Raw genomic sequence first — 27,727 nt, forward strand, 5'->3', positions numbered from 1 at the left:
AATATTGACAGTATTTCACTGCCACCTACCGAGGGAAACAAGAAGGACAACTGAAGCTCTGTGCGGATGAAAAAAAATCCCAACTGACAAAAAGACATGGAGTCATATTCATCAATTTAAGAGTTTATTTTCTTTCTATGGTTTAGCTTGTTTCTTGTTTTTCTGACTTGAATTATCTCCATTTTTGAACAACTGTTTTGATTATCTAAAAACATTTGCTTGATATGCAAGTTGTATATTAATACTGCTGTGTCTCTTTCAGAGCAGCAACTTGAAGCGAACCATATGTGGTTTGATCATTTAGACCTCATCACAGTTACATGTGAACCCAGAGATGCCCTGCGTTGAGTTGTGCCAACACTACAAGGCAAGTCTGAAAACATACAGTGTGAGGCTGAAGTTTACCTTGCTAACCTCCCGCCTGCATCTGCTACACATGATGTATGTAAGGTGAAACTTTCTAAAGTATTTAGTATTTCTACATTTTGTTGTGCTGTTTAGTTGGAAATAAATGTTGAACTTGAAAAGAGTTAAGGTTAATTTGTCTTAGTGGGCCCCTTATCTACCCACTTGGTTTTGTTTTCTTCTGCTTCATTGACCAGTTTTTGTCTCCATTGTCAATCCCCTCCGCAATGAACAATAGCCCAAGCTGCACTCACTGAACGACAGTTTAAGTGAAAGATGTCTGCTCTCTACTGGACTCCTTTCCTTTTTTAAATGTTACTGCCTGGAGGTGATTTTCATACGGGGCACGCTGTCCAGTATGTGGGGTCTTGTTGCTGTAACCATCCCTTCTTTTTATTTAAAGTCATTGGTCTTTTTAGGGGTTTTTTTTATTACTTGTTGATGATATTATTAGTGTTGGAAATGTGAGTCTACATTTATAGGCAAAGACTGAATATGACTCAAGACCATCTTCAAAGGTTGATGCTCATCAGGCCTTCTGTGATAAGCTTTGTTATATTTTCCATCTAATGCATGCAGTAATGTTACTTGGTTTATTTTAACATCCAATTAGTTTTAATGTGTATAAAATATACATATTGGGAGATATTCCTCCCTTTTTATGCAGGAAGATTTTTCATCTTTGTTCACCTCTTTTGCAGAGTGAAATGCATTTTCTCCAAGTACCTGAATAGACTTGACTGTAGAAAGATAACATCGGCTCCGCCTCGATCAAATCTGTCATGGAAAAAACCTGAGGAGGTAAGACCCTCTTCAGACCATGTTAGTATTCAGGTGTGAAAAATTCTGATCTTAATTGATTTTAGCTGTAACGTTGTCTCATTATGTATTCATTTCAACCTGAGGCTGCTGGTGTATTGATCCATTGTATCATTTATTTTAATTGAGCAGCATTCACTGTGTGGCACTTCAGCGCCATCTTTTGAAGCAAATAGCAAGTCATCAACATGCTGAATGCTGACTTTTGGATTTCAAGGCAAGGATTTGGAGGAGCAAACCCCACCTATTAAAAATAGATATATAAATGCTCCTCTGAAGACTCTTAATATTCCTGCTGAGTTCACTGTTGATAGTAGTGGAACATAACTAAGTGCATTTACTCAAGTGCTGTAATTCACTACACATTTGAGATACTGTAGTTGAGTAACGGTCGATGAACATTTTATGCCAATTTATATTCTAATTCAGATTTTCCACTTTTTACACAACTACTGGACATATATTGACAACTGGTTACTGTAAAAATTACATTTTTAATACCAAACATATGATGATCTTATAAAATGTGCTGCATTGTTATAGATTCAACTGCCCAACAGTATATGAAACAGTTGAGCAGCTACAATAGTAAAATGTTACTTACACACTGATACATTAATAATAATAATATTCCAATGATTCACATAATAATATAACACTCACAGTGTTTATGTTTCTGCATTGTGTATTTTTATTTTTTATACTTCATTATACATTCTTAACTAGGATTTGATTGCAAGATTTTTACTATTTTTACACTGGCTGCAGTTTGAAAATTGTTTGTCGTAGTGACTGTAGTTTGCAAAGTATAATTTCAGAAGGTGAAATAATTATTCTAAGGAACATATTCTCTTTCTGCAGCCTCTTAAACTCAGTCATGATTTTGATATGATGACTGATTCTCGCCTTTGAGCTGCATTTTTATCAGTTTTCACTGTATAATCAAACTGAGTAATTGAGTTTAACTGAGTTTTTTTTCAGGAACAGAACTGTTGACTCAGTTTCCTCCTTTGTACAAACCTACACGTGTTCATGACTTGTTCTCATATGCAGACCCTGTTACACTAAGCTTTAATGTACATGTAAAGTCGACTGGTCTGTTGCTGGCAACACCTGGACACAAAACCTTTTGAAAACACAACTTTTTAATTGATAAGAAGACACATTTTAGTCGCCATTAGTTCAGACAATTTGAGCTGTTCTCTGTGGATAAGCTGCTTTAAAGTAAGGTTCTTTAACTCAGATGTTCTTTTGTCAGATGGGAAATATGTATTATAATCACAACTGTTTACCTTTAACTTTAAAAATAATGTAATAATAAGATTTTAATTAGTCATGTACAGTTGCTGTTGTTTGTGTAGATTGCGAAGCATTTTATATCCTGTTTGGAGAGTGCATTGTCATTATTATTAATTCTAGCACCAAGTACGGCTGCAGACTTGTGTTAAGTGGGGTAAGATAGTAAAGGAAGAGATACAACTTCCGGTTTTAACCTCCAGAATAAAATGATTGACATGCATGTGATTCTATAACCTAACTCCTTGCTTGCAAAAGACAGGGCTGTAGCTACCACTGAAGACATTAATCTTAGAATCTGTGGGTTTTAATGATCCAAGCAGGACTTCAAGCTCTACAGTGATGGATTACAGCCAGGTGGAGTTTTAAAGCTGTTGATATGTGACTGTTGGCAAAGAAGGGAAAATCAAACAAAAAGACTGGTGTCCAGTCAAACATTTTGTGGGTTTTGCCAGAGGAATTTAGACTCATGACCTCAGTGTTTCTACAATCCCGGCGACAGACTAGTAAAGCTTCAGAATATTACCGTAATCTTCTGACAATAGCTGCAGAAAAGAATAAACTAACCCAATAAAAAACATATGAGGAGAAGAATAACAAGCTGCGTATACTTAAAATGGTAATCTGACCCTATACGAGCTGTAAATGAAGATTTATGTTTGACTTCCACTCAAAAATATGTTTTTCTTCTTGTTGCTACAGTTTAATGTTTGAGCTTCACTGTGCAGAATGATGAATGTGCAGAGTTTGACACTAGGAGGCTGTTTTCACATTCATGCTGAAAATGGGAAGTTTCTCTGAGCTCACTGAAAATCAGATTTTTTTGTGGCCTACAAGCAGGTTTTGTGACATCACAACTAGTCTGGAAGTCAAACATGGTCCAGTATTCAATTTACACAGGTGTGATGTGGAAACTTGAAGCCTCCAGTGCACAAACACTGAGAACTTACTTTACAGTGAAGCAGGAGATATCTTATGTCCAGCAGTTAATCTTTTGAAATTAAAAATATTACATATTCACAGATTCTGGACTCTTTAATGAGGGAGGAGCAGATGTAATCTTAAGGATTTTAAAGAGGTAATTATACATTTTTATGGGAATATATTTATATATTTATGTATGTTTATATGTCTTAATACATGTGTGGAGGGGATCTTTAAGGATATAGCACTTACTATCTAAATTACATTCGAACATTTAAATAATTCGGTTGTAAAAAATATATCCAGAAGTAAAAAAGATAAATCATCTTGGCATCATTGAAAAGCTGAGAATATATCGTTATCATATCCAACAACCACGTGAGCATGAATTTCACCTTTAATCTGCTCTCTGCAGCTCTACTTTGAATCCTCGAAAGTGACTTCCGGTGTCGCGTGTCTGACTTGACGCAGTCAGTCCGCTCGTTCAATGCAGACGGTGTGACGTCATCCAGAGTCGGTCAGCTGGCTCCTCCATCTGAACAGCAGGGAGAGCCTCTCCCATAGGGAGACATCACCATCAACGCCCGAGCCTGGCCAGCAGCATCGGCAGCCCGCTGCAACGGGGGGACAAAACATGGAAGAAACGATATTATAGAGGCGGATCGGGCGTCGGCGGGGATCGGGAGCGTTAGATTATTTATTTAACTATTTATTTATTTATTTCCCCTGCCAGTAATGGCTGGGGTCCATGGCTGCGGCTGCTGAGAGGCAGGTGCAATATTATCGACGGGGGTATTTCGTTCCTCGGCATGGACTCAGCGAGGGCCGATCCACAGGCTGGCCCACCCCACGCCCGCTGAGATCAGATGCTCTCTTCGGGAGGAGAGCGATAGCAGGGCCGCGTCTGGAGGCGATACAACGGGCTGGCGGTGGAGGAGGAGGGGGCCCTCTTTACATCAAAATATAAATATATTTTCAGTACCGAGCTCAAGGTTATGCGCCGTCACACAACAACAGTCAGTTGAAGTAAATATGTGCTGCTGCAAGATGGCATAAGTGTTTTTTTTATTATTATTATTTTTATTTGAGGAAAGACTGTGATTGCATGTCCCCCTTCTCCTGTGCTGACCGGATCCAAAACCTGTAACAGTCTCGCCTTACAGGCCTGAAAAACTGTTTGAGCGCAGCCTCCTCATCTGGAAAACAGAAGCCGGCTCCAGCTGCCAAGATGATGGAGCTGCAGATAGACGAGGTGGTCTATCAGGACGACTACGGCTCCGGCTCCGTGATGTCGGAGCGGGTGTCGGGCCTGGCCAACAGCATCTACCGGGAGTTCGAGCGGCTGATCCGCAGCTATGACGAGGAGGTGGTGAAGGAGCTGATGCCGCTGGTCGTGAACGTCCTGGAGAACCTGGACGCGGTGCTGACCGAGAACCAGGAGCACGAAGTGGAGCTTGAGCTGCTGAAGGAGGACAACGAGCAGCTCATCACCCAGTATGAAAGGGAGAAAGCGCTGCGCAAGCAGGCAGAGGAGGTGAGTAACCCCCGGCACTGGCTGGGCCTCCAGCCGCATCATCACATCCAACTTCCTGCTGCTTCTCCGTAGTCACGGTGCTCCTGTCTGAGCGGAGAGGCTTCACCGGACATGTGACTCATGTTTAGGCCTGTGACATGAGAGTGTTCAGTTTATTTTTAGTTTCAATTCATTGCCGACCATTATTGTGTCTCTTAAAGCTGTTAAAAGAACATCTGTTGTGATAAAATTTAGAAGCACGTGATAGTGTATTTTAGTACAACTACCTATAATACTCCATTTGTTGACGATGTACTAAAACTGTTTCTTACTGTGTAAAAAATACTTCACCTTCCTTAAATGATAGTTGTACCAAAACTATACTCATGTAAAAATATCAAAGACTTTGTTTTTACTCAATAAGTAACTTGGTGAGAATGTAATGCAAAGTCTGAAATTTAGTGAAGCAAAAGTATAAAATCCTGCAAAAATGCTATATAGGATACTTCACAATTCAAGGAAAAGTAAACTACTTAATTTAAATCTGTTTAGCTGATTTCCAGGGACATTTAACTGATATTATACCATGTAAGCTTAGATGTTGTGGTCAGACACAGATACACTGTCTGCATATTAGTGGAGGAATGTTTCTTTAGGATACGGTTGTAGCAGAGTTAATATGCATGTAGACCACCTTACATGCAAGTAAACAGTACTCAGAGGTTCAGTCCAAACACATTGTTATTGATCGCAGAATGAAGCATTTGTATTCCAGCCTGAATAGGTGCTGCTTCCACTTCTACTACTATGTCTGTTAATACTTCTGTACTACCACTGGATCTTTCCCAATGTGTACTATTACAGATGTTACTGTCAGAGCAACTTCTACCACTAACAGTGCCTCCACCACTGCAAATAATAACCCTTCTTCTAACAACAGTAACACACCTATAAAACAGAAATTGACTTTATTTTTAGCTCTCTTTTCCAATTTATACTTGAGCTGAGTCTCATATGCAAATGCAAAATCACCCAATATGCAAACAGAAAGTAAGGACTCGATAGCAGTACGTACAGTATCTGGTGATAAAGGGACAGTCAGCTGAAACAGACGATGGATGTAAGCACGACTCCCGAGTGGGCGTTCACAACCGAAAACATTGCAAGAACAGGGACACAAACAATAAAAGCGGACATCCATATGGAGCTATTACATTACCGGTTAAACTCCACCTCCAGCAAATCTTTTTCCCCCACCACTGTCTTTCTGTGACCGGTGTCACAGCAGCCGTGGGATCCAGCAGGCATCATAAAGCAACTTTAATCCTCCTCCCATCCAAAGAGGCCTCAGCATATCACTGGCAGCTCTGCTAGTATCAGCTTAGCTCAGCTTTTAGTCTGTTTCATCATCTGTTCTCCCCTCTGTGTTTTCTCCCTATGTCACTTTATCTAGTTTGTTTTCACTTTAAGCTGTTAATTTAGAAAAGGCTTGTTGGTTGATGTTAATATTTCAGTGTAAGCATATTTAAGCTTATTTTCATTTCATGACAGAAAAAGCTCATTTACCTTAAAAACATGCTCGCATTTTAAGTATTAGCTGGAAATAACTCCTGCAGGTAACAGTTGGTGCTGAGCCAGCTGGAGCTCTTGTTTTTAATGACGGGTCCTGATGGGTTTTTTCATTTTTTTCTGAACAGTTGTGCCAATACTGAAACTGAGAGTATTCATATGATAACTGCTGGTGAAGAGAAAATAGAAATAATGATATCATATCCCCTAACATACACTGTTCTGTGTCTCATTTAAGTGAAAACATATTGCAGAGATGTGTCTGGATTTAGTGGAAATCAGATATCAAGGCCTGTAATATGTTTTTGTGCAATAAGAAAAAGACTATTGGCCAGCTTGATACACCAAAACATGCTTTAAGAGCAGACTGTCTTCCCACAAAATCTTGAAATTAACTTTGTAATTGATAATTAATTTAGATTTTAATATCATTCAATGATCTTTTTCTTGATGTTTTTGGCATTCAGGTTTCTTTTCAATGCAAGGTTGTGCTTGCAGCTGTTGACCGAAGCGGATTTACATCTCTGCTCAAATTAGGTGACAAATTTGAATGCAACAAATAAACAGAGAGACAGTTTTGTGTGACTGTAAGAGGGGCACAAAGGGGGATGGGACGACGTGCGAGGGGTGGGGAATTATAGGAAATCAATAGTACACAGAGCACACTGAGGGAGCCTGGCACTGTAACCTGATTTGTGCTTATGAGGAGCGGCAGAGGCAGAGCAACAATAGCAGCAAAAAAAAGGAAATAGACGGAGGTTTAGAGAGCTGCAGGATGAGCGAGTGAACTCACAGGCCCGGTCGGACAGAGAGAGAGAGAGAGAGAGAAAGAGAGAGAGATAGCAAGAGAGAGAGACACGGAGGCTGATGAGAAAAAAAGAGCAGAGTGAGAGAGAGTCTCAGAGCCTGAGGAAAACAATAGTGCACACTGGGAGCAAGACACTGGTAGCAACGAGCAAAAAGCGGCTCAGATTACAAGGTTATTAAGCTCTAGCTGATGGTAAACAAAGCAAACAACTCCCTGTCTCCTCGTGAGGCCTTCACTACGATATCCAGGATCACAGTTATTCAAGTGGCGTTAACTAATTTTGTCGCATCTTTGTTGCTGCGCAGTTTTCTGTCTCATTCTGACACTTCTCACAGCGTGATGACAGAAATAGATTAGCCATCACTCAGCTCTATCTGATCATGTTCTCATCACCTTTTCTCTGGATCTGATTTGCTGTAGTCAAATATACACCAACGACTGATTGAACTTGTCAGCTCTGATCAATAATTGAGACAAAAGAAAAAGAAGACACAACCAATGAAACGTATTTGAATGGACAGTTACCGCATGTCATTATTTTCATGGTGTTGTCAGTTCACTCTCTCTGCAGGGGGGCGTAGTAGAAAGTGTGACCACACTGCAATCAAATGCACTTAACGGAGCTCTGGTTTGTCAGTGAAGCACATAAGCTGCACTCATCACAAGGCTACTTCATGAATAATTCATACAGGACAGAATAACACAATATTCCAGCCCATAAATATGTACATTTTTTCAATTAACCTGTGTAATTATTGTTTATGTTAATGAAATGTAATTTTGACAATCCCATGTCACAAAAGCACTACCACTAGAGAAGTACTAGAGAGGTTATGTGTTTGATTCAGGTAAAAGCAGTTAACAGCAGAGTGCATTTGAAGGGCGTTACTGAAAGACGTGTTCGCAGCCCAAGGGCATGAGGATATTATTACCTGAATACTACAGGTTTTGTTCCCTATTATAATTTCAGTCAAAAAAAGACACCCATTAGGAGTAGAAGACATTTCTGCTTTTGTCTGTTTAGATGAGATTTATTCTTTTTGTTCTGTCATCAGGTGAACAATTACATTTTTAGCAAACAGTTTAGAAAACAGACCATGCTGTCCCTCAGGTATGAATATCAAATGTTATGAGAGATGGAAAAGATTGTGTGTGTATAGTCAGATTTTCAGGTATTTCATTGGTAGTAAAGGGTACAAAAACAACACAGGATGAAGCCTGTTTAAACACTTTGGTAATGAATAGTAAGATACAAATTCACCTTTAATTGAGTCACATTTTTGTGATTAATTAAGGTGTTTTGCTACAGAAACCCGTCTTGTTAAATTGGCTAATACGTAGGTAGAGTCACATCTCTGTGATATTGCAGCTAACTCTCACCTTCAGAGGTGGAGACAGTCAGCAGCTGAAGGGACTGACGTGTTTGTTTATTTACCTGCTAAAATCAACTCTACACACAACAAGGATTGTTGTTCTCCTGTGTCTTAATATATCAATGCTAGTTGTATTTTCAAAGGGTGATCATAATTCAGCCGTTGGCTTTCTGTGTGCTGCATATCTGCTGCATATTCCTGGTTCCATGGTCTCCCTGCAGTCAGAGGATTACAGTATTAAGACTTCATGGACTTGCTGCACTGAAAAAAGGACGTCATTGTGAACAGCTTTATAAAAAAAACACAGGCAGTGTGAAAAGGAAGTAGGCAACTCTGTGTTTACCTCTTCTGGCTGCTCAGTTGCAGAGTTTATGTGAACACTGTGGGACAAATGGAGATTTCTTACAGAGCTCCTGACCAACTCCAACCTTTCTGGAGGCTTTGATAATTACCTTATTCTTTTTTTAGTTTTTGAACCTGTGCCTTGTCCTGAAAGGTGATTATTCAACATATCTGCTGCAAACAATTTCATAATTACAATACAAATTGATGTATTGGCCACAAGCATAGTGATCATAGCATGTTGTGTTTCTTTCCCTATTAATTACACAAATAAAATGTGTATCCAATAGTTGAAATATTATATAATTGTCACTTAAAGTACAGTTTGTGAATTGATTTCATATGTCCTCTATCAGAAATTCATTGAATTCGAGGATGCGTTGGAAGCTGAGAAGAAGGACCTGCAGATACAGGTGGAGTTTCTGGAGCTGCAGGGGAAACAGCTGGAGCTCAAGACAAAGAACTATTCTGATCAAAGTGAGTGGACACACGTCTTTACCACAAACATTTACTGTATGTTCCCATAATATACTGTACGTGCAGCACATGTGGCTCCTATTGATGAATGTCCCGGGCAGAGCTGAAATCAGTGAAAGTTAATTCCAATACTATGTTTAGATTTTAAGTCAAGACCAGGGAAAATAGAAGCGAGACAAGACACGTTTAAAAAAAATGCTTTTATTTATGCTGGAGAAGGGTTGAATCAACGTCCAGTTTGACCAAGAAAAGAAGATGAATGAAATGTAAAACATGAAAAATTGGTGCTGAGACCAAATTCGAGTCCTTCAAGCTGTTTTTCTACAGATACACAAAGAAAAGAAAAAGTAACACTCAAGCTGAAGAATACATTTCCATTTTAGTTCTATGAGGAAGATGGAAAGGGAAGTAGACACACTGCAGCTGGAGGACATTATATTTTTAGATTGTTGGTGCTTTTGAACTAACACCCGATTTACTTTTTTTTCACATGTCAGAACCGTATGAGTAATGGCACACATATTTAATTGGCTGTTAAGTTTTATTTTTATTTCATTATCTACCCTTAATGTGTGGGTTTTTCTCGATGTTTTTCTATTAGAGTTTATACCTACATAGTTCAGCATTTTAAATACATAGCAAACGGCAAATAATAAGATTAAATACTAGTTGAAAAACTTCACTTAGGTTTGTCGTATTCTACACTCTGTCCATTGTCATGAAAGCCAAGCCTTCATGTTTAATTGGTGACAAAATATCACATGATGTTGCCAATTGGTGAGGATTAGATTCAGAGCTATTTGAACTCATTACCTTTTCACTTTGTTATCATTTGAAGAGTCCCTCCTGGTTTCTTGCTGTTGAGCAGTTGTCTGTCTGTCTTTCAGTCACTCGGTTGGAAGAGAGAGAATCAGACATGAAGAAAGAGTACAACGCTCTGCACCAGCGCCACACTGAGGTGAGAGCAAACGTACAACCTGATGCCTCTTTCGCCACATTTGTCAAAAGTTAGAAAATCTACTTTTTTAACTGGACTTTCATATTCATCTCATATTTCTAACATGATTTATTACATTACTATTGCTCCAAAATCCACCACAACATTTGAATACTGTCAATATTATCACACTAAAATGTTAAAACCATTTACTCAATGAGACAAAATATTGCAGTTAAGGAGCAAACCAATGTTTTTGCATGTTTTAGGCCAAAACACATACTTTTTACTTCAAAACCATGTCACATTAATTCACATTCTCAATGGCTTTTTTTCTCCTACATTCCAGACAGCCATTGGTTTCAGATGAAAATGCACTTGTAAGTGCAAATGAATTTGAAAGGTATAAATTGTATTACCACGCACTGATAATGTAACAAAAGTAAAATCAGACATGTTTGTTGCTTTGATGGATTATCTCACACAAATCTCTGCAAATTGATCCTCAAATCAAAGTGAAGTGAGTGGAAAACAATGGCTGCCTGGAGAGTAGAAAGAAGACAAAACATCAAAAACAAGACTGTGTGTGGAAAGAAAAACAGTTGGCATTAACATCAGTTGTAAGTGATTTGTAGTGAATAAAAAGCAATATGCAAAAGCCACGATAAAGTTACTTTGAGCTCTACAGTCTCACAATTTAGTTATTGTGATACTAAGGTGGAGTAGTTTACAGATTTTTGTAATTAAATCACTGCAACACCTTTACTCAACAGTCCATGTCATCTTCCTCTCCCTCTTTTCTCACATCTCTTCATTTTCTTGCCATCATGGATCACAGATGATTCAGACGTACGTGGAGCACATAGAGCGGTCCAAAATACAGCAGGCAGGGAGCAACAGCCAATCAGACGGCCCCGGCTGTGGACGAACGTGAGTTGATGTTTGTGCGTGTTGATGTGGGAGTGTAAAGGTCATGTGTATCTATATTTTTTTGTGTTGATTTGAACTGTAACTGTCACCCGTCGTCTTGTTGCTGATGTTTCGTGTTTTGTCCTGAATGTATCAGGCTGCTCATGCTTCTACATGCTCGCTGCGTCGATGCTGGCATTTATGTTTGTCAGGAGCCACGATAAACAGCTGGTGCTGCCTGCTGACAAAGAGGAGAGGCGACATACAGAGAACAGCAGCCATTACGTGCCTTGTGGGAAATAATTAGAAAAAAAAGAAAGTTTGGAGTTCATTCGCCAGCTTGCAGTTTTCAGCAGTTGTCCGTCGCTCATGAGTCCTGAATATTTATGAGCACAAAACAAGACGAGGAGCGGGACATCTGGTGAAGCCTCTGTAGCTGAACTGCAGATTAGTCGCCTCCTGCAACATGTTCACTATAGTATCCCTAAAAATCTATTCAGCCACAGTGTCTTATCAAAAGCACACTAATCCTACAAATCTTCAGTGACTGTTAAAAATAGAGCACTGAACAGGGCTGATCTTTGCTCATGATTTTTTTGGGATTTTTTGGGATGGTTGCATGTGAAACACCAATGAGGCTTACGAGATTCAGTACTTTTTGATACAATAGGGACTGCTTTGAAATCTAGTTAACATCTGATTATCAGAGGCAGATTTAATAAGAAGAATAAGAATAGAACATCTTTTAAGACTTTTCAGACTTGTAAAAATATTTGTAGCGTGACTTATGAAGGTGAAAAAGTGTGTGTGTGTGTGTTTGTGTGCGTTCATGTGTCATGGCATGTTCCTGTCTGCTTTCTCTCTCTAATCAGTGTCTGTCTGTCTTGTCTGTCTTGCTGGCTTGCTCTCTGTGCTGCTGTTTGCACAGTCAACGCCACACATGGAGGAAAAGGTAAATCCAACATGGTCCCAAAAACTGCCCTCACACCTTTTCCCTCAGCTCTGCCATCTAAACCGGCCTGCTTGGACTTTGCTGATGCCCCTTCTCATACCTTTGCCGTGCCTCAGCGTCTTGTACAAAGAAATGTTCATTTATGCTTTTTGCTAATTAGTCGTTGTTGCCTGTAACAGCTGTTTATTTTCCCGTATGTATCGATAATGTTGCATTTGAACGACAAATAATGAAATAAGGAATGATACGAAGGTCATGTTGTCCAGTTTTCTCTGTCTACTTTCTCCCTCATGTGTTTGTATGTTTCCTGTCTGCTCTGCTTGTCTGTTTGTCTGTCTCTCTTCCAAAAGCAAAACATTCATGTACTGTGTGCAAAGAGGATGCAATTATAAGGATATGCATTAATTTTGAGTGAAGAAGTAATCTGTGCTTGCTGTAGGCCGTATAGTATGTTATCTTCTAAGAGTTGCTTGAACTTTTTTAATTTGTATCGTTGTCTGATGTGGTAGAAAAAACAAGATTTTATTTAACTTTACATCAAAAGTTTTGTAAGTTTTGTTTCAGTCAGTTTTGTTCAGGCATCATTCAACCGAAAACTGCATGTAGTTAATCATCTATTCAATCAACCGATACTTGTACGGTACTTTTGTAGGAATACCTTAAAACTTTTGTTTGATGTTATAGTTGTGGTATTCTATATAATGTATGTATGTGCCTGTAGTGCCGGCTCTGCCTGTTTAAATGACTTGCATTTGGTCCAATCTGTGTCTCTCTAGTAAATAAAGAAAGCTAATGAGACATTAAGACAATGTTAGGCTTGGTGAACTGGACTGCATGCCATCAGAGCCCTTATTTCTTCTCCTTGTTGGGCTTGTGGGCCATTTGACTTTCCCCTAAAATCCCTGTCTTGCTCTATTTACATATTACTTGTTTTTTAATGTATCAGGACATGAGTTTGATTGCAGCCTTTGCTGTGTCCTCCTTGTGTTAATGTGTTTTTCCTCTGGGTGCTCTGGTTTTCTCCCCCCCAAAAAATGCAGATTGGGTGAGCTAGAGACCTTAAAGGATAAGTTCACAATTTTTCAAGTCTTTCTTAAAACAACAGTCAGGTGCCCATATGAACACTGAAAGGGGTTTTCCTCACTGTAATCATTCCTCCTGTTCATACTGGCTGTTAAAATATCCCCCTCACAAATGTGCTTTCAATGTAAGTGATGGAGGCCAAAATCTACAGTGTGTCCACACAGTCATTTTGTGCAAAAATGCATTTAAAAGTTGATCTGAGGCTTATATGAGGCTTCAGTGGTCTGAGTTAGTCATATCAGGTGGATATCTGTCACATTTACAGTCTTTTTAGTATCAAATTCCCTCTTAGTGTTTCCTCGGACAGTGTTTCCCTGTTGAGCTGCGGTGGAAGTATAATAACAAAAATGGGGACTTTGGCACTAAAAAGACGTTGAAATGTATCTACTTGATTTGACTCATTTGGATGGCTGAAGCTTCATATTCGCTTCATATAAACTTTTAATACATTTTTGCACTTTTTGTGGATTTTGGCCCCCATCACTTACATTGTAAGTGCATTATGAAGGGATCCTCTAATGGCCAGTATTAACAGGCAGATTGATTACAGCAAGAAAAACCTATTTCAATGTCATTTGTTCTCTTGACTGTTGTTTTAAGACAGACTTTATTGTGGACTTGTTCTTTAAAGGAATAGTTTGACATCTTGTGAAATGCACTTACTAGCTTTCTTGCCGAGAGGATTGATACCACTCTTGTGTCTGCACAGTAAATATGAAACTACAGCCAGCAGCTGGTTAGCGTAGCTTAGTACAAACACTGGAGACAGAGGCAAACAGTTAGCCTGGCTCTGTCCAAAGGTAACAACAGCAGCGCCTCTAAAGCTTTCTAATTAACACGCTGTGTCTTGTTTGTTTAATCAGTTCAGCTGAAGTGTAGAAATGACGGTCATGTTCCAGGCTATTTCTTGTTTTGAACCAGATTAAACAAATTAAATATATCATGTTAATTAAAGAGTTTTGGAAGTGCTGCTCATTTAATTTTGCTACCTTTGGACAGAGCTAGGCTACCTGTTTCCCCCTGTTTCCAGTCTTAATGCTAAGCTAAGCTAACTGGCTGCTGGCTGTAACTGTTAGCTTCATATTTAGTGTACATGAGACATGAAAGTGGTATTGATCGTCTCATTTAACCCTCTGCAAGAAAGCAACTAAGTGCATTTCCCAAGACGCCAAATTATTCCTGCAAGTTTACCATAGTTATGAATGTGAGTGATTGTTTTTAACCCTGTGACGCACTAGCAAATTGTCCAGGTTGTTTTAATGCATGCCAGGATAGGCTGCAGCCCTGGAGAGGAAAAGGGAAGTAAATTAATAAATGAATAACTAACAGTCTCCTCTCTGTGTCTCCTCTGCCAGCAGCAAAGCGGAGCGGCCGCCGTCATTGAGCCTGTACCCCAGTGGCGAGGGCATGGTACGTGGGGGTCTGGGGGTGGCTAGGATGATGCCTGGGAAAGACATCTGGCAGGTCAGCGAGCTCAGCCAGTCTACCTTCAGCTCCGCCTATCAGGTGGGACCAACAGCGGCCCTGTCTTTCCTCCACGACCACACCTGCAGCCTGGGGAGTGGAAGGGGGAGGGGCCAGCTTTACCGCTACCCGTCCTGCTAGCCACACCCAAAAGGACCACCTCCCCCTCAAGCCTGCTTGTGTCACTTTAGAGGAAAACTATTTTATTCCCATCACTTGGAAATCTGCCCTTTAAAGTCAGATTTGTTAGGTATATATGTTGACTCAAGCAAGCAGGGGTCTACATTGCTTTTCCATGGACTTTTCTTTATAACTGTGATTCTTTTTTGTGTGATCGTGGAGCTTCTTCCATGTGTCCTCATGTTTTAGTTTACACTTTAAGTTGAAGCTTGTGTTTCCAAGTGTTCCTCCTTTTATTTAAACTAAGCTTCTCATACAATTTGATGGCAGATATAGTGAGAGAAGCAGCCAAGGTAAGAAAAGATAGAAAACTATTCACAGCTGAACTCTTTGTGAGTGGTGAGTTTTATAAATACATGGGAAAGTGTTGCTTTCTTGTTGTGGCTCCTCCTAGTGTTTAGTTATTTAAATTATCCCGAGAGTATAAATGCAGGTTAACATGAATGGGTTTCATGCAACAGGAAGTCACTGAACAGTCAACATTTTTCAACATCACACCAGAACTGACTAAAATCAGGCTTCACACGTTTACAATTAGGAATGCAAAATGGAAAATATATGCTTAAACTCACTCGTTTCATTCATAATGACAATTTGAAGCAGAGAAACGCTGAAAGGAAATGTTCCACAAAACATGGAGCTACTTACAAGAAAGGTAGTCATTATTGACTGTGTCTGGTATCATTTTACCAGCAATAACTTCTTCAATAAATCTAAATAAAATGAGTTGTACAGGTGTTCAGGTGTTCAAGCTAAAAGTTAATGCCTGACCCTGCCTTCACTATATGATGCTCATATAATGCTGTTTGTCTCTCGTTCCTCTGTCACTGTCTCACACCACTGCTGCTCCACAACAAGGAGGATGGATCAGAGTCCGACTCAGTGGCAGCCACACCCAGCAGCACGGGAAGCAAGTCCAACACACCCACCTCCTCCGTCCCCTCCGCCACCGTCACCCCCATCAACGAGGGCTTCCCCCCACAATCTGAGTTTGATGTCGTACGGACTGGGAACCGCAGGAAAAGTGCCAAGCGGCTTAGCCGGAACATGGAGGTGCAAGTTTCCCAGGAAACCAGGAATGTCAGCATCGGTAAGAGCAAGTCGCCAAATACGTCCTCAGTTCAAAGCTAACTGTCAAGCTTTACTCCCTCTCCAGGTTTTGAGTATATGGAGGTTTTTAAGGGCCGAAACAACAGATATAAATAAATAAATAATTATATAATTAAATGCTTAAATAAATAAATAAATACACAAATAAATTTAACATTTTTATGTTTAAAGTCTCATTTAATTTGTGATTTATTTATGGTGACAATTAATCAGTAGAGCACATAATGATTTATTTATTTATTTAAGTACTTAATTATATTATTATTTATGTATTTATATATTTAGTTTCGGTCTGAAAAACCCTCCATGTAAGTGCTGCAACAAAATTATCACCAAAATGTTTGTTGTTTTCTGAAGTGCAACTGAATCTGAACTGAAACTGTAATTCTGGTGTATTTACAGTATGTCTTTTTTTTTCCAGGTATGGGAAGCAGTGATGAGTGGTCTGAGTTTCAGGAGATCATTGATTCTACTCCTGAGCTGGACATGTGTGTGGACCCCCGTATGTATGGAGGAGGAAACAGGTACAACTACACTGTGGCTGCATTACACGCACAGCACATACAGTGAAAATCCAAAATGTCATGTTTTATTGGAACTAATAAAAACTGCAGCATGATCAGCATGTAATTTTGGCTGGACTGCAACAGCTGGGCCAGCGCTGTAAACGTGAATGTCTGTCCATGACTCACTGACTGACTGACTTACTAAGTGTCTGAGTGATGAAGTCACACCATTGGTCAGTCGAAGGTGGCTGAAGGCCGCCGAAGCTAAGTATCCCAGAATGCATTTCGCACAAATCGGCAGCAATGGCGGAGATTAAGCTGTTGTAATTTTCGCTGTAGGACTGTTAATTACAATATGTGGTCTGTTTATCCAAATAACGCATATTTGGAAATTTGCTCTGACGTTTTTGGAGATGTTAGGAGCTGTTGGATGGGTGAGACTACAGATATTGACCAACCGATCATCTCAGGAGTCGGGCTGCTAGTGGCTGTGATGATCGGTTGGTCAACATCAGTCGTCATCCCAGGGAGAACGTGATTCGATGAAGTGATCTGTCTTTGGAGATTTACTGCTGGCTCTAATGTCTCCGTAGCATTTTGATGATATTATTCCTGCCTCTGGGGCTCTATATGTACATATATCACCACATTTACATAAATATAAATGTATTAAAATGAACAGATCAGCATATATTAAATTTTGTTTTATTTTATTAAGCTTTGAGTCGGGATTATTTTGTCACAGTACAGTCAGGTAGTTGTGTTGAAGCTGAGCTGCTGCTGTGAGTACGATTTGACCTAGTTATGTTAAAGTAGACAAAGGACCACACCTGTGTTTTTGCACATTTGAGCCCATTCACTAAAACACTTCACAAAACACTTCACATGATGTCACAGGCTCACAACAGTGTTTTTTCTTCCTCAAGGTTTCCATTCATTAAACCGTGAAATGACAATCAACTTGCAGATACTTGCTTTCTTGAATTACGTAATGCACCACTGTGAACATCATGTCTGCATTTGTCCTTTTTCAAGTTAAGAGTCAAGTGCAGATTTGTAGCTAATAAGCTAAAACATGTAAAAAAATATTTATCCTTTAAAGTTTTTCATCAAAACAAGGCCAATGGAAAAATCACAGGTGTATATAATACAGTGAATGATAGCTGAAATCCATTTAACTGCATCAGTTTCAGGGTCCTGGTACTGTGCATGCTGCCTCATTGTCACAGTGTCATGACTTCCTGGGACACTTGAACATAACACAGCCCTCATTAATGTTATTAGTAACATGTTTGCTTTTTCTACTATAACTAGTCAAAATGTCACATAAAAAAGCCTGTTGCTCATAGAAGATCCTTGAATCGTACAGCTGAAGTTAAAATATCTAATATTTGTGTGTTTCAGCCCCTCTCAGGGCATAGTGAACGAGGCCTTCGGCATCAACACGGACTCTCTCTACCACGAGATCAAAGACGCCAAGTCGGACATCATTGGAGATGTAGATGCAGGCGCTGAGCTGCTAGGTACGAACAGGACCTTGGTTGTCATAACTTTTTTCTGGATTCATTAGTTAATATATTTATCAGAAAACCTTAAAGATCGGCAAGTCAAACAAACTGTACAATGGAATCACTTTGCAAAGTCGCTGGTTACAGCTTAGTGGTCTCCTCTCTTTTGGTCGGTGGTGAGTATTACACTCCAAAGGAAATTCTTAAAAATAAAGGAAAACGCTGCCTCCTTCCCCTCCTCCTGAGGTGATCACTGCTTACCTCCAAGTTGTGAAAGTGAAGCCTGTAAAAGTTCCCCCTGTATGCTAACATGTGATATTACACAGTAATATCAGAATAAGTGAAAACCCAGACGAAAAGGAAATAAGGGCGGATGCATGTGCGCGTTACACAAAGCCAGCGTTTGTTTTTGCTTTGCGTTACTGCAGGGCAGGAGCTCCATGTGAGGCTGTGTGAATGTGCCACTGCACTGAGTATTACTTTTTTACCTTGCATGGCCAAGACTGGAATACAACAGCTCATCCTTGCACAGTCACTGCACAGTCATCCTGAAAAACCATACAATCCAACACTGGCTGCATCTCAAATCCCAGCTGCCCATTCATGCAGTGTTACTTTTATTATTTATTTTTCTTTCTAGTTTGTTTTTCTCCCCCCTTTTTTTTTATTAAGACGCAGAGTCACGATAATGCAGCCTATTTCAAAAGTTAAATCATATTTTTCAGATTCCCAAAGCAGTTTATTTAATGTTTATACTCATTTATTTAACTAAGATGTCAGTTTTATGTCGCAGAAACAGGAAGGGAGGTTTGACCCGTCTTTTTGTCCATCTGTTAACCTCTCACCCGTTTCCTTTTTTTCCCCTTTATGTGCTTCTGCTGGTGACACCCATAGGCGAGTTCTCAGGTGTGTATCTGAACATGCATTGGTTGGTATCTTTTTTCTTTTTTCTCTCTCGACTCCTCTCTGCTCCAAACTCCACTTCGGAGAGTAAATATTAATCAGCACATTTCTTCAGATTTAATTTTCCACTTGGTGATGCCAGTGCCATAGATGCCCAGTATCTATGAAAAACAGTTGTTTCTTATTCTTTTAAAGTCACAGTGAAATTATATGAGTCTTTAGTTATTGCCACATCTTTCGTTTTCTATCAAGTATATTATAAAAAAATTTTGAAAATCCTACCCCCCTATTAAATAAACCTGCACTCCTCTCCCAGGCGGATATCCAATCGCCTTCAAATGACCTGCATCATGTCCCACCAGCCTCATGTTTAAACAGGAAAGACAAGAATTCACAGATGCACAAACTGCTCTTAAAAATGCTGTTTCACTGGGACTTTAAAATGAATTTGCTGATATTTGAATAAGTCATCTAATGCGTTGGGTAACATAAATATTCACTTGCTTGACCCTATTTCAGTGTGAGGGCCAGATAGCACATTTTGTGTCCTTTCGCCCTGCTGCGCTTCTTCAGTCCAAATTTAATAAATGCTTATTAGCATCCTCTCTCTCCTCTTTTTCCTCTTCTCCGCTTCCTCTTTCCATCTCCTCCCTCTCTCCTCTCCCATCTTCTTCTTCTTTTGCCTCCAGTCCGTGATGATTTCTTCGGTAAGGCACCCTTGCCTTCAGAATTACTATGCTCATCCTTCTGCTCACATTTGCTTGTTATATCATTCCCTGGCCTTTTAGCTTTTCCTTCAGGTTCCTTTTTTTGTGTGGCTTTATATTTATATTCATATTTTTTGCCACCTTTTGCATCTCACATACCAAGTTTTTCTTTTCTTTCAATAACGAGCTCCTGCAAAGGGCTGTGTAGAAAACATTCGGCCAGTGGTGGTGACCATGAATAAAACATCAGCATGAGTCTAATGGTACAGAGGCAGTGTTGAACCCTGAATCAAGAAAACAAGTCTGGACAACAAGCTCAGCTGGCTTTGATAATGAATTTGTGCCAGTCAGATGATTCCAGTCAGATGTTGTGTTGCTCCTCTTTTTTAAATGATAATCAGCAGAGTGTGAAAGCATAAGAACATGTCATCAATAAATCGAAAAATATGGCTTCAGGCTGCCTAAATCACCACTAATAAATTGATGTTAGGTGTCAGGTGTTAATGGTTTGTTATCTAGACCAGTGCGGTTAAAACTGCCAGTTGAACCCAAAAAATTAGCCTTTTATTTCTCTGCCTCCGCAGCCAGAATACAAACTACCACCTAAACTTTGCAGAATTGTGTGTCCTGTGTATACAATACCAATACATACAATACTCACCAGCCTTTTATAATCTAAGAACCTCTTTTTTTTTTTTTTTATGTTTTTGTTTCGCTTGTTTTTTGTTCTCATGTCCTGAATTTTCTGTCGGTGTTGAAATTTCTGCTTTAAATTTTGTGCGTGCTTGGCTTATGTTGCTCAGTGCTTGCTGCTTGCACGTGAAAATACTGAATAATAGAAGATGTAGTAACAAAATGAACAGGTTGACCTTGACATTAACACTGAATTCCTGAATTTGTGTGTCCTCACTGAGTGAAAAGTATCCATCAAAAGTGTTCTCACCAGCAGTCAGTAACCCACTAAAAATGACAGTTTCTGCTCAGTAATGCTGTAAAAATTTAAAATCCTCTAAGTCATCTCTCAGCTGTCCATCCGTCTCTGCCATTAAAAAGAAAAATAACCTACTCATTTAACAAGGAATCTCCCTTTTCAACCTGATTTTATCTCCTTGTTAACACACTCAATAATCTGTCCATTAATTTAAATTTTATTGGATTTTTAAACTTTTTGCTTTTTGTAGAGGTTTGTCTCACATCGGGTCTGAAAGGCAGCATCATCACAAACACAATGGGAAATGCATTTTGCTTGCAGATCAGTAGATTGATTTATGGACGATGTCTGTTGTGTGTGATGAGTAACAGAGACGTGACTGTGACTGTTTCAGGGATGGGCAAAGAGGTGGAGAACCTGCTGACAGAGAACAAACAGCTCCTAGAGACCAAGTAAGAGACACAGAGAAGATGAGTGTGTTAGTGTGTGATGTTGATTTTCATCCAAAGGCAAAAAAATATTCTAGTGGGTCCAATACCAACTGAAAGATGTGTCTGTGCTCTAAAACCTTTCCATCCATCTCTTACTTCCTCTTCTTTATGCTCTTTGCTTGACAGAAATGCTCTCAACATTGTGAAAAACGACCTTATTGCCAAAGTGGACGAGCTGTCGGGGGAGCAGGAGGTGCTGAAAGAGGAGCTGGAGGCGGTGAGACAGTCCAAGAACAAGGTGGACGCCAGAGTCAAGGAGCTGGAAGAAGAACTGAAGAGGTGAAAATAACAACTTCTTTTTTTTTTAGGAAGAAAATATGCTCCTTTAAAATGTTTAGGTCCAATATGAAAGAATTTTTGCCGAGTATGAGTGGCTGACCATGCATCATATTTATATGTATGATGCCAATGTAATGAGAAGCTCATTTTGGAGGATTCTACAAACAATAGACAGACAAAATTAAATAAGTTAGTTATTAAGCTGCTGTTAAATAAGCAGCACAGCAGTCAAACAATAAGTCAAATAACTGTTGACCTGTAATCCAAACCTTAGTGACCCTATGTGACTAAACTAATGAATACATCCTAGCAACAGACACAGAAGAGGAGTAACATGAGAGTCTTGGATAACTGTCAGTGGTGTCAAAGTATGAGAACCAGAGGACAAAATGTCTGATCTCAGTTTTTCTGTGGACAGTATCTTGCTTCTAAAATCCTTCTCTAATCTTAGCAGAGTATCAACTCAGTGGCAGGAGAAGCTCTGTGTCCTGTTGGGTGTACATCACTGAAACTTTTCTTAAAAGAAGAATATATCTTAAAGGAGCTCACTGTAATAACGTTCTTTTACTTGTTTCCTCAGTTTCGTCAGTATCTGTGCATCTAGCTGTTCACCAGCCATTTAATCCAGCCATGTTTACCTACTCTGCAGTTAAAATGTGCTTCTTAAACTCTTGAAAACCAGTGTGTGTCAGTATATCTCTGCATGAGTGTTATATTTGAACAAAAATAAGGATGGCTTTTACCTACAGTTACAGCTGATTTGGTACAACATCTACTGCCATAAAGTACTAAGCTGGAAATCTCAGCAGAACATAATTCCAAAGGCATAAAAACATTTTTACTTCCAATAAATCTCAAAGTGTTATAGACACACTCTGGAGGCTATAAAGCGAGACTCTCAATGAGAAATGGATGGTAGTAAATTTGTTTGGAGTGGACAGCAAATGGAGAGCATCACACGACTCAACAAAGTTTATATTTTACTTTAAAACCAGACACTGTGAGGCTGTTCAAAGACTTACCAAGGATAACTTAGGATGTTATACTTGTTTCTTGTCATATTCTTTTTGAAGCGTTTTTTATTGAAGCTTTTTGAGCGTAATAAAAAACCTTGTTCCTATGTAACAATAAAAACAATAAAACACAGTGACTTCCTAACACTTTTACCTCTTTCAGCTCAAGAGCACATAGCAAGACTCATTTTTTACATTTTCAGACCTACCACCTTCAAACTTAGCCCACAGCAGCTCTAGAAGCTGCATCAACAAGTACTGAAATCCCAGATACTTCCTACAAAATGACTTCCAGTCTCAGTATCGGTGGACTTGTGACTTCTCTTTCTATCATGCCTGTGTAGCACTTATCACAAGTAGAAATGAAGATGTGTAAGTGTGTTTTTGTTTTCGGGCTGCAGGTTAAGAGCAGAAGCTCTCGGATCGTCTCGGGACTCCAAGGATGAAGGAGGCGATGATGTGAGTGAAACTGCTGCTTTACCCGTCTACATTACTGATCTCTACTTGGGATCAGTGTGCATGGATGTTGAAGATATGCCTATTTTTTGCAGATTCATGTATTTTCTTCAGAAATATTAGTGTAATGAGAATCTCACATTCCAGTAAAACGACAAACAAACCATGTATGAACTGATAAAATGAGTTTCCTGCTTTTTTGAGCAGTGCTTCATGCTTCATCATCATGGTTGATGTGGAAAAAAGACCACTTTTAACACAATAAAACATTACTGTACTGTAGGTATACTGCAAATGTTTGTCTGTGAATGTCTGTTTTCAGACCTTGTAAATAAAAAAAATGGCTCTGTGTCCAGTTTTCATCACCCATGCAGGACGGTGACATGACGATGACCCAGCGGCGGCGGTTCACTCGGGTGGAGATGGCCCGTGTGCTGATGGAGAGGAACCAGTACAAAGAGAGGCTGATGGAGCTGCAGGAGGCCGTACGGTGGACAGAGATGATCAGGTAGACTAGAGATGAAGAACCTGGATGACCACAGGAAGGGAGGGCTTCAGTGTTTAAACTCAGCATACTAAAATAATTTGTGATAAAGGTCTGAATCAAGTAGTCAGTTTTCTTAATAATTTGTCTGTACCACAGCAAAATTTGAAATTTGGTTTGCAATGTAAATTTCACATTCAACAACATAATTAATGAAAATGTACTGAACCACAGAAGTAAAGCTCTTCTCTGTGGTTTAGCATCACTTTTCCTTTGACTCACTCCTCTCTCTCCTCTCAGGGCGTCCCGGGAGAGTCCTCCAATCCAAGAGAAGAAGAAGTCCACCATCTGGCAGTTGTGAGATTCTGCTTTTAATAAACTTATTTATTTCAGTTCAACGAGAAACACCCTGAATAAATGAAATGGCAAAAACACAACATTCAAATATAAAACCTATCCTCCTCTCTCTCTCTCTCTCTCTCTCTCTCTCCTTCCACCAGCTTTGCACGTCTCTTCAGCTCATCGTCCAGCCCTCCGCCTGTCAAGCGGCCGTACTACAGTGTCAACATCCACTACAAGTCTCCGTCGCCGGCTGGTTTCTCTCAGCGACGCAGCCACACCATGTGTCAGATCTCCACCTCCAACCGTACACTGGAGTTCTTCCCGGAAGAGTGAGCAGCTACCAGCAACATAGTTTCACTTCACACTAACCCTCTTACCTGATCTGCTTCCCACTCTGCTTTGGTCTCAACATCTGGTTGCTTGCTTGCTTGCGCCAGCTTGGAGAGTAGAAAGCTTCCAGCAGAGTAATCAACATACAGTAGAGATGTTCACACTGTTCTCACTTGGGTTTGGTTGTCAGTGCCTTTATATCCAATTAAGACAAATATTTTCATGCATAAATAGAGAATATTCTTAATTATTAAGAGAAAAGTACACATAAATCTGGAGTTACAGTACAACCTTTTTTGGCATTTTTTCTGATTTTTGTGATAAATGATTCAAAAAGACATGGTCCTGTTTAATGGTAAAACTTGTACTAAAAGAATTGTTTCACATTGAAAAGTTTAGTTTTAGGTCATAAGAGTGAATGTGAGTTTGAATTTGCATATTGTCTCAATTTGTCTTCGCTTATAAGCGCTCTGTCACAAACACACACATAAAAACAACAAACAGGTCACAGAAATATCACATTTTCTTCCATTTTTCTTCTCTTTTATATCTCTTTTATACGATTTTCACTTTATTGAGACGAAAAAATAGCTTGGCTTGAGCTAGAATAAAGCTTAGTTTAACAAGTGCTAGTAACTCCACTGCTATTGCTTTCTTTTCTTCCTCTCCTCTCCATCTTTTCATCTCTCTCTGTCTCTTGCTGCTGGCTGGCCAGGCTGCTAACGCTTCGCTTTTTTTTTTCTCTTCACTCCCTCCCTCCCGTTGCTTCCAGACTGGCGAGTAATGGTGTTGCGTCTCTCCTCAGTGACTCGGCACTGTTGGCCCGCCGAGAGCAGCGGCGTGAACAGTACCGGCAGGTCCGAGAGCACATGCGCCGTGATGACGGCATCATGCAGGCCTGTGGTTGGAGCGTGCCGTCTCGCTTTAAACAGGTACAGATGCGACCTCCATGGTCAGAGACCCCTGTGGGCCTCCACATGTACATCAAAAACAACCTCCTAGTTGTTTGATGATTTATGTAGGTTACTGACAGCCCGAGAGGTGCAAACCTATTCAAATTCAAACAGATTCAAAGCTGAAAACTGTGTGACACTGAAGTTACACATGCACCCGCTCATTTAAGTTACATGTACAAATTTTGACCCTGCTTTAACACCCAAAAGCAGGACCCAAAATCCTCTCTACACATTTACAAACTTGAATTTCTCGTGCAGAGTTGTTTCTCAGACTTACAACAAGTGATGTATGAACAGAGGCTTTGAAATTATTTAGTAAGCTCAAAATCTTGTCTCTTATCTGAGCTAGAAAAAAAACCTATTTTTAGTTTTAATTCTTACACGTGGAAGTGAAGAGGATTAAGCATTATTCTAACTAGTAACAAGCCATCGTTCCTGTGAGCTACTTCTTCTAAGACGTATGATGATTGTGACCTTTTCTTTTCTTCTGCCGTTTATATTTATATATATTTATAACATTTTATTCATTGAGCTTTTAAATGCTAGCCCAAGGTAACTATTAATTGATTGATATGACAGCTGAAACTGATCAGGGTCAGCACTTCTATCAGCTGCTGCTGTGTGGTGGGCAAACAGAGTTAGACTGATCAATAAGACTGTTTTGACTGTATCTGCCGGGGTCATTTATCCTATGCAAGGTCCAGATTAAAAGAACATGTCATAATTCATATAAAGGCCCATGCTGATCATTTTTAGCCCATCTTCTAAGTTACAGCATAATAACAACATGTTTGTAAAAGGATTTCTTACTTTACAGGCAGAAATTAGCTTCCATTCATTCAAGAAGAGTTGTGAAACTTCTTTGTAAGTTGATTTTCATACCGTCATGATATTAACAGATCTGAGCAGCTGCCCGGAAGGTAGGAAATCAGTTAAAATCTATGGTATTCTTCAGAAGATGGTCAGTAATGCAACATAAACATAACTACAACTACTTAATGAGCTAAAACATCCAAAAGAAAGGAAATGAAATGAAAAGGCTGCAGTTATTCAGTTTTTTTTCTTATTGTCAACAAATCTTATGAAAAGACCAAAACCAGAAAATGTTTTAGTTCATCTCTCAGTACTTCCTGACTTCCCTGCCTGCAACTTAGCTGTTGGCCATTGGCCCATTTATTATCAAAGCTTGGTAATTTCCCAAACCAGCTGGGCATTGTAGATTTTAGCACGTTACACAAACAGGGGGAAATACTGCATTTGTCAGGGACTATTTTCAGATGCGGATTTATACACATTTGGTCATCTACTATTATACAACAGGCAGCACTACAGTGTATGTGTGATTGAATTAAATTAAACTACAGCAGCTGTTTTGCTTTTAATAGGTTTTGGACAACAGCGGAGGTCTGTGGCACAGAGAAATAACCTGTATCAGGCTAAATACACTGACAACACATGTTAGAGGGATTCACTTATTGTTGGTTTTGGTTTTTTCATGAGATTTGTTGACAATAAGGTAAATATCACCAGCATTATTCTTTAAATTAAAATAATACCTGTAAGAATAGTAGGAAACTTTCAGCTGCTTCCACTTTGGTTTCAAGCATAAACATGATTACATAGCATCAAAGTGAACCTTCAACTTTGGCTGGCAGACTAAGTATTTGACCATATGCAGCTCGAAGGCCAGAGGGCAGAGTGTGTTGGTAGGCAGGTGGCTCTAACTTTGGTCTCCCACAGACTGGTGGTCAGACGGACAGCGCTCAGGACAGCCCGCTGAAGAGAACACAGGCAAGTGAGACCGACAGAGTCCCAGCATGCACCTTTACAGTTCACTTCCTTTTAACCTTCCACCTTAAAGTTTTGACCCCTAGATAGCAGCAGATGGCTAATAACCAGAAAATACAGACAGACAAACCACAGAATACATATCCAGATAATGATTTGTCTGTACTGCAAACTGAGGCAGTGACAGGTCCATGTGAATGTTTTTAAAAAGATCCCAACACTGTATGATCCAAGTACAACTTTGCCATGAAATGACACTCTAGAAATGCATGAAAATCAAGGGGATCTTTTTATTCTGAGGCATGATGTGACTGTGTTTCATACAACTCAAACTAATCACACACATATACACACACACTTTTAGATTGCTCTTTACCAAACTCCTGTCTTAATGGAGTTGACTTCAGCTGATTTTCTCTCCCTCGGCCAATATTATTGCAACCTTTTCACCATTAACCTCTGTCTGTCTCAACCTGCCCGACTTAAAGGGAAATTTCTGTATTTTTCAAACTAGACCCTATTTTTCCATCTTTTTGTGTATAAGTGACTAATGGGTACAATCATTTTTTAAATTGGTAAGGTATTGAATGATAGCGCTGCAGCTGGCAGCCGCGAAACAAGTTGCAATGTAATCCTTTAGGGCAATTGCTCCCCGTCAATGTACATCAATGTATGTCCACTAAAAGTGCTTCTTTTTGCCACTGACAGGCTCAGATTGTCTGTCTCAGAAGTGTCTGACAACATTATGGAAATGACCACACAGAGCAATAAAACCTTTTGATGAGAAGTCTCATTCTGAAATATCATGGGAGTTTAATTGTTTTCGAAATCAGCTAAATATTCAGCCATGACACAGTTGCAGAAAAGAGTGC

At 39.5% G+C, this 27,727-nt stretch overlaps 1 protein-coding gene across 22 annotated transcripts in view; it reads left to right on the forward strand.

Moving 5' to 3' along the window:
• Positions 1–3,908: 3,908 nt before the first annotated feature.
• mapk8ip3 (mitogen-activated protein kinase 8 interacting protein 3) overlaps positions 3,909–27,727 on the forward strand; it is a 32,491-nt gene continuing 8,672 nt past the window's right edge. The window contains exons 1-19 of one of the 22 annotated variants that reach the window (XM_067615505.1): positions 3,909–4,978; positions 9,406–9,526; positions 10,414–10,484; positions 11,302–11,393; positions 12,301–12,324; positions 14,763–14,913; positions 15,910–16,141; positions 16,583–16,685; positions 18,072–18,190; positions 19,070–19,081; positions 19,768–19,785; positions 21,111–21,168; positions 21,334–21,486; positions 22,901–22,958; positions 23,312–23,463; positions 23,740–23,796; positions 23,940–24,110; positions 24,884–25,043; positions 26,808–26,858. In XM_067615505.1, coding sequence (XP_067471606.1) covers positions 4,673–4,978; positions 9,406–9,526; positions 10,414–10,484; positions 11,302–11,393; positions 12,301–12,324; positions 14,763–14,913; positions 15,910–16,141; positions 16,583–16,685; positions 18,072–18,190; positions 19,070–19,081; positions 19,768–19,785; positions 21,111–21,168; positions 21,334–21,486; positions 22,901–22,958; positions 23,312–23,463; positions 23,740–23,796; positions 23,940–24,110; positions 24,884–25,043; positions 26,808–26,858 — 2,109 coding nt within the window. In that variant the 5' untranslated portion in view covers positions 3,909–4,672. The remainder of the gene's footprint in view (positions 4,979–9,405; positions 9,527–10,413; positions 10,485–11,301; positions 11,394–12,300; positions 12,325–14,762; positions 14,914–15,909; positions 16,142–16,582; positions 16,686–18,071; positions 18,191–19,069; positions 19,082–19,767; positions 19,786–21,110; positions 21,169–21,333; positions 21,487–22,900; positions 22,959–23,311; positions 23,464–23,739; positions 23,797–23,939; positions 24,111–24,883; positions 25,044–26,807; positions 26,859–27,727) is intronic. The other 21 variants (XM_067615489.1, XM_067615494.1, XM_067615496.1 and 18 more) reach the window with 21 other exon arrangements.

This window comes from Thunnus thynnus, chromosome 17 (genome assembly GCF_963924715.1).
Source record: "Thunnus thynnus chromosome 17, fThuThy2.1, whole genome shotgun sequence".
In the NCBI taxonomy this organism is placed as follows: domain Eukaryota; kingdom Metazoa; phylum Chordata; class Actinopteri; order Scombriformes; family Scombridae; genus Thunnus; species Thunnus thynnus.